Raw genomic sequence first — 8,039 nt, forward strand, 5'->3', positions numbered from 1 at the left:
TTTTTTCTTGATATTGTTAGGTATAGATGCACACCCTTGTTTACTTGCCTTCTATGTAAGAATGGCTCTATTCGGCACTTACTAGGTACCGCTGTGGTATACTCATGCCCTTTCCTGCACATATTTTTTGTGTGCATATCTAGGTACCTCTTTCTGGCCACATTTCCAGTGAGGTGAGACGACTGTAGAGACTTCGAGATATATCTGCCGCGTCCGCAGACCTAAGAGTCCCTATCTACTCTTCCTTAAGATTAAAGACTTTTCTTGTATTTCTTCATCAATGGTTTCTGGAGTTTAGGAGCATTATTTATTTCTGTAGTTTGTGACTCATGATATTCCGGGTTTTGGGAACGTTTATGTTTAGTTCGAGAGTGATTATTGTATATGCCGAGCGACATCACATTTCCTTGTCTAAAATTTACTTTCAGTTGTTAGTTTTCATGTTTTGTTCCTTTATCCGCAAATGTTAGGCTTACCTATTCGTAGAGACTAGGTGCCATCACGATACCCAACGGAGGGAAAATTGAATCGTGATAGAATATTTCTCTAGCTTATCTTCAATTGTAACCATAGAAAGCCTAAATTATCACTTCTGGTGGTTATAGACATATATCACTTCTGGTGGTTAACAAAATTTAGTTACAATGAGGTATCTGAAACATAACCACTTCTGGTGGTAGCATATTTCTTGCAAACTCTGTTAGAGTTTAAGGGGATCTAACAATGTTATCCACTTTGTAATTTTTTATTAAGATACAAAGGATGAAAACAAATGCCAAAATAGGTATTGTATACGTAGCATATAACCAAGCAAGTGATGATAAAGATATTAGACCAAATATAAGCAAAAGGCTCAAATTACTTTACACAAATTTGGTCTCTCCAGACATAAGTGATATCCACATTACTACTGCCAAGAAGAAAAGCTCACCACCTCAAGGATATAATCTGCCTTATGATGCTCGGAATGAACAAGATCTAACCACGGACGTAAGAGCATCGCCTTACATCGGAGATGAACACTGAAATAGAAATTAAATTCAAAGTAAATGCTCAAAATGGCAGAATCTCGTGCTGATAACGTGTTATAAAATAATAAGTGTAAAGTATATAAATCAAAGACAAGTATAGAGAGAGATTGATATATTATTCAACTTCAAACTGATGTACATAATGAACTGAAATCTCCTCTATCTATAGAAGAAAGGAAGCAGCTGCAAGGCTTTTCTTGAGCTGCTTGTAAGTTGTCTGTATGAGCTCCTCGCAACCTGCCTGTTTAATAAGAAGTTGCTGCAAGTCATTTCATTGAGTTGCTTGCAACCTGCCTGCATCAATTGCTTGTAGATAAACTTCAATTGAGTACTAAATGGATAATCTTCTTCAGGAAGATTATCTACATCGGAATAATAAATGGACATCCATAATAATATTTTCATAACAGTTTGTACAGGGTTGTTTTATAGAGCTATAATTCTTGGAGAAGTGCTTTTTAAAAATATAATTTTACAAAATCTAATTTTAAGATTTTGCTAAACCAATTTATTAGAAGGTGTTTATTTGTGTGGGAAAGGTTGAAAATTATTTTGAGATTAGGAAGGATTTCATGCTTAGATTAATTTTTTAATCCTTCCAAAAGTGATCCCTTACTGGATAAGGTATTTGGATTATTTACAAGATTAACCTCAAATTTTTTATTTTTTTTTACTTTTATAGTACTGGAATAAATTGTCATTTGAAGTGATCCACATAATAGGCAAGAAAAGAAAAGGTTTCTACAGAATTACTTATTGTCAAAAACTCAATAAACTAAAGTATTTTGAAATATTCACCAAATACTTAAAAGAAATAATTGTTCGTTCTACAAACACTTATCAAGAAAAAAAAAAGTCAAGACTTTTCTGATAATATTGCCAAACCACACATCCTTACACAAAGGGGCGGCACAACTCCTATAACTTGTATGTACAGCAAGTACACCTCAATGACAACTAAGTTGGGATTATGACTGTCCATGTCAGTTTACTTAAGCCCAAGATCAACGTGACGGTAAAATTCATCCCTTTGATTATTTTTTTCTTGATTTTTTATTTTCCTTAAAAATTCACAAGTAATGTAATTCTCCTTCAGAAGAAGATTCCGAGATATAACGAACTCCATTTTCAACAGGGGAACAAATATGGGCTGAATTGACAATATTCCAATCATTGTACTCTAATGTTTGCTCAGATCCAATTGCAATCACAAGTGCACTCCTCAGCAGTCAGCATTGTATGCTGCAGTTGATAGGCATTCTGATGAAGCACCTTTGCTTCTCCTGTTCAATACACAACAAATTGTCAATCAGTTCAACTTTTACGTACGCAGTTGAATATTTAGACATATGTAATAGACTTTCTTATACAAATATAAGATCTAAACAAAAGATTTCGAACCCATAAATAATATTCTAGTGTAATTAATTCGATATAATTGGTTTACATATACTGATAGTGTAAACAAAAGCTTTATATAGTGTATATTCAGCCGGACCTCTCGATAACAACATCTCTATATAACAGTTATTCACTATAAAAGTCAAAAAATTTCGGAAGCTATTTTTATGTTATGCTATAATATATGTCCTTTATAACAACACTTCACTATAGCAGTCAGAAAATATTGGAACAAATAAAATTGTTATACAGAGTTTTCAGTGTATATAAAAGTTAAATACATTGTCAAATTGAAGTATTACTTAATTAGTCTTTTGTGGCAAACACGTCATACTAAAATATACAAGTAAAATGGGTTGATTTCTCTCATTTATTTAAACCCAAATTCATGAGGTTTCAGCCGAAGAATATTTGTCATATCATCTTTAGCAAGTACAACTTATAAAATAAGGGATTAAAATTTAGAACAGTATCAATTGGGAATAGAGAATAATCAAGTATCTCTTTGTTATAATTGCTCGCTAACTACTCAAAGTTTATATATTATACTATCAAATTAGATAAAAACACAACGAATAAAAAATGAAAAGATTAAAATATAAGCATATAAAATACCTTGAGTAAGTAGAGCTTGTTCATTCATGACCAGCCCACCATCAACTTCTTCTAAAGAACTCCAATTTATGTAGGCATCCTTCACCAACTTCTCAATATAGGCCTAATATGAAGGCATAAATAAATTTCTTAAATCAGTAAAAATGTTTTGTTTAGCATATATAATATTTAACAGGGTGTTAAATATTAAAAAAAAACTAGGATTTTTCTTACCCTTTGGATTCCTCGCAATTCTCGATTATGGCAAATTTGCCCATTAATAATTGCTTTAACAACTTGACATATGGGATTGAGGAAGAGAGTATAGGTAGTTCCTCTCGCTATGTATGATTTGGTGCCCATTTCACAAGTTTTTGCATGTCTATATGTTACTTCCCACATTTTCTCCGACATCCCGCTTCCAAGTATCTGTCAGAGATAAATTCATAATTTAAATTTAGTAAATTATATTGAATTCATTAAAATAATAGGTTCAAAATTAATATTAATACTTCCAAAATTTTCACATCAATATTAATTATACTTATTTATTGACGATTTTATTTTCTTAAATTTGTGCCCCTAGAAAAATGATGTTGCTAATTAATTTGAAGTACGTACCCTTCTTAGTTTTTCTGGGTCAATATTTGCCAACTTCAGAAAATCTTGTACCGTCTTGATGCCATGTGAAGTTAGCTTCTTGTGAAAAGTTCCATCTTTTCCAATCTTTTCAAGACGCCACACATCATCTCCCAATGCTGGTGGATAATGCTTCTTATACACTGAAATGACATAAATATTAATTTCAATATATGAATTATGATTATAGTACAGACATAAGATGTGGATGTAGGATTTAAATTCAATAGATTTAACTTTTAAGATTTTTAATATCGAACTCATATATTTTTAAAATTATGGGTTCAAATCTTATACTTATTAAAATTATAATATATTTTTACATATAAATCCATCTATGTTGAAAGTCATGGATACAGATGAACCAGTGAGTAATGATGTCCCACTAGATTTCATGAATCTAATCGATAGAATCTTTTTTTGAACGACTAGGTTTGATGACGTGCCTACATGATTGATTAGGATTTAGGATAAAAGGAAAAAAAAAAAGGACATGAACTTTTGTATAAGCATGAAGTTGGAAAATATATGATTACATTTTTTGAATTAGAAGTAATTGAATTGACAAGTTAAAAGATACCTTACCTGTCAAAACTAACAAGTAGTATATGACATGGTTTGAACTATATATCTTAACCAATGGACAAAGAAGACATTATTTATTTAAACCCCTATTTAATACCTGTTAATTAATAGTATATGACTTGGTATTAGATGATAGATAGAAAGAACTGATCAAATCTTTTTTATTTATTTTACTAGTTAAAGTGCACAGATTATGCAACTAGGGTTAGGTATAGATGTCACTGTTTGACTTGAGAGTTAAGACCTAGATTATTTGCCTCAAGAAAAATCACTGAACAAAGTGATGTTTCTCGTTGGCACTTCTTCCTTTTCACCTAAACACAAGGAATATACCCTAAAATAAAAAAAAATACTAAAAATTATATTTTTCAAGTGATTTTGTTTTCAGTTAAAGGTTCAGAAAACATCTTCAAGTGTCCTATGTAACTCAACAAGTTAAATATATATATATATATATATATATATATATATATATATATATATATACACACACTAAAGGGAAGTCTGGTGCACTAAGTTCCTCCCATATGGGGGTTTCGGGAATGGCCGGACCATAAGAGTCTATTGTATAGAGCCTTACCATGCATTTCTGCAAGAAATTGTTTGTACGGCTTGAAATCATGACCTCCTGGTCACATGACAATAATTTTACAGAGGCTGCCCTTCCCTATATTAATATACATTGATAGTATAAAATAAATAATAAGTAACTTACATTCTCCGCGGTGGTCTTTAACCATAAAAGTGTCAGTCATGGCTTCCATTATTCGAACATTATTTTGACCTTTTCCAACATGAACAACCTTTGCACCAAGTCGAAATCTCCTGCTCCGAATCCAACTAGAATTATCAGTAAATTCAAGATCTCCAAGGGAAACAACACCATCTCTCATAGTTATATTAAGTTCACCAGTTAGCAATGGTCTTTTTCCAACCCTTTCCTTAATTATGTTCTTATTGAACTCTTCATTTGTCCAAGTTGCTTCATTTTCTCCGATAGGAAAGTCGCCGTCGAGCACGACGATTTCGACTTTAATCGGAGAAGCTAAGGTGGTCGGAACCAGGCAATCGCCGGTTGCATCCACAAGTAGGAGCTGGAGAGGGTGGCCATCTGAATCCACAATCTTGCTGTTGGTGAATATTGGTAAAGAAGGCTTTTTGCTGAATATCAAACGTAGGTTTGATGGTTCCAAAGCTTTAATTCTTAATGAAGGTGATCTCCCTATTGATCGAGAACATTGCCGTAGTCCATTTTCCACCTCTTCATGAACCTGTAATTTCAACAAAGATATTGAATAAGGAATAGTAATAATTACTAGGCCGCTCAGTCGAAATTCATTGCATTCTTTGACCAAAAAGTAAGTATATATATATATATATATATATATATATATATATATATATATTATCACTTATTATTTTTTAGAGCGGCTAAGAATATATATGCATTTCCCTAATTATAATAGGATGAATTCATGATTCATAGCGTATAGACTCATTAATTAATTTAGGTAGATATAGTTAAGAGGGTTCTTTGACTGAATCAATAGAGCTATGATTCATAAATGAGTTTCAATTTTATGTACCGATTATGTAAATATATTTTCATTTTAAAGATTGCTGCATATCACTCTATCCATAGCATTAGTTGATAACCAATAATAAATAACCTGAAATAACATGTTAAATCATATTGATGGTATAAAAAAAACTACACTGTTAATGTATATAACTAATTAAATCATCATAAAAATATGTCTAATGTATAATCTAGAAATATACCACTCTTCGGAGCATGGGTTCCAAGGCTGCGCAGAAGTTATCTAAGAAATTCACCATCACCACTTCTTTTATTACACTACAAAAAGCGACAAAAAGTATAGGTAAAAAACGATAAATCTTGTAAAAATTGAAAGAAAAAGAAAACAAGAAATGATCATCATGAGAGTGCATACGAAGCAAAAGAAGGTGTTTTTCTCATGCGTTTGTAATTTGGGTGGTTGGAATCAGGATCAGCAGAGTCATCAAAGTATCTTTTAGCTGCCATTTCTCTATTGTCAAAGTGTAATAAATCTCAAAGAGTTTAATTTTGGTATACAACTAATAAGAAAGAGAGGAGATGATATGATTTGAGGAAGAGAGGTTTGGTAGTAGGGTTTATAAAGGGTAGGGCACAAGGTGTCAGTGTCTTATCTCAAAAGGGAAAATGAGTTAAAAAGTATTAAAGTTAATGTTATTTTCAATATTAAAAAAAGGTAAAGGAAGTTTCGTGGAATAATGAAAGAAAGAGCAAGGCAATAGAGGATTCCAACTTTTAAGTGATCTAAGGTAATCTGATGTAACGACTTTGACGTCAAGCCCTTTTCAAGTCAACCCCTCAACTCCTTTGGCAAAATTAAAGAAACAAAAGAAATTAAACAACGACATACAAACAAAAGAAATTAAACAGCAAAATATATATTAAAGCAGACATGATAGCTTCTTGGGAAATTATTCTAAATATGTTTTCAGAATTTTTTTGCAAAAAGTTTTGTGAAAATGTCTAAAAAGTTGTTGATTAGTTGTCTTTTAAAATGAAGGGATCTTACACAAATAACTATCCGATTTTACTGTTTAATTTTCTAGCTGATATATATATATATACACACATGTATACACAGACAAAATACACTCACCGACTATTTTTAGTTTAAGGGGTTGTCTAAACGATTATTTAGGTTAATTTTTTCTAAAAGGAATGACTCAAGATAATTTTACCCATTTTTTAAGGAAAAAAATACCTCCAAATTAATAAACACCGTCCAAATTTTTTCGAGAAAATTTTCCAAATGAATCGGAAATAACCTTATAGGAAGGTGTTCTTTCTTCTTTCAACTCAAGGAATTAAAGGGAATTAAAAGCGTTTATGAAATACTTTTCACTAGTGATATTTCAGACTCATTGCTTGCTTATAGAAATGATTTTATGCATTGACAGTATTTACATAATCATGTCATTTATAAAAGTAATTATAAATAAATTTTTACAATAAACATTAATCAATAACATGATTACATGCTTTTATGCTCACGAAATGTCCATTCATATTTATGGGTACTCTTAATGCCCCCTTTTCAAACTTAAGAATAATGCTTGATCTTAAATTAATTAAAGATTCTCAATCTTCTTTTACACCATAACAAACGAAAATATTGCAATAACTAATTTCCCGAAAAAGAAAAAAGTAAGCCTCATAAGAAAGAACAAATCTAGCAACTAATTATTTTATAGAATAAAGGACACTTCTACCAACTACAATTATTAACGAATAAATACAATATAGTACTTAACACAGCTTTTAAATTTATTACTCACCTTCCCCACCCTCCCCTCTCCCCACCCCCACCAAAAACACACACATTTGCAGGGGCAGATATACTTTTAATCTCAAATGTTATCACGTAACATTACTTCATCGAATTTTTATTAAAAATGCATATAAAGATAATAAGTAAAATAAAAATTATTAAATATAAATATAGAAAAAAGAATATTGATTGTCACTATATAATTTATTCTTTTATTTACTTTTTAAAATATTGATATCGCTTATGAAAAATTTCAGATATACACTATAACAAAAACACAAAGCAAAACATCCGCAGAAAGCAAGGGGGGATTTGCATCTAAACCCGCTTTTTGGGTCACGTTTTAACTTGTGCTCGCTTTGCAAAAAAAATTGCAACCGTACCCACTTTTTTCGCGTAACTTCAGCATACAGGGCTGAAGCGGCAAAGACAATCATGCAAA

General features: G+C 31.3%; 1 protein-coding gene across 1 annotated transcript; it reads right to left on the reverse strand.

Annotated features, from left to right (window-relative positions):
* Window positions 1-1,126: 1,126 nt before the first annotated feature.
* On the reverse strand, window positions 1,127-6,392 carry LOC104231571 (protein SAR DEFICIENT 1-like). Its single transcript, XM_009784584.2, has 7 exons — window positions 6,206-6,392; window positions 6,033-6,108; window positions 4,966-5,521; window positions 3,648-3,808; window positions 3,261-3,455; window positions 3,048-3,150; window positions 1,127-2,314 (listed from the first exon to the last, which is right to left on the reverse strand). The coding sequence occupies exons 1-7, from the start codon at window positions 6,295-6,297 to the stop codon at window positions 2,223-2,225; spliced, it is 1,275 nt and encodes a 424-aa protein (XP_009782886.1). The 5' UTR covers window positions 6,298-6,392; the 3' UTR covers window positions 1,127-2,222.
* Between the last annotated feature and the right edge of the window lie 1,647 nt (window positions 6,393-8,039).

The sequence above is a fragment of the Nicotiana sylvestris genome, chromosome 10 (assembly GCF_000393655.2).
Source record: "Nicotiana sylvestris chromosome 10, ASM39365v2, whole genome shotgun sequence".
NCBI classification, from domain to species: domain Eukaryota; kingdom Viridiplantae; phylum Streptophyta; class Magnoliopsida; order Solanales; family Solanaceae; genus Nicotiana; species Nicotiana sylvestris.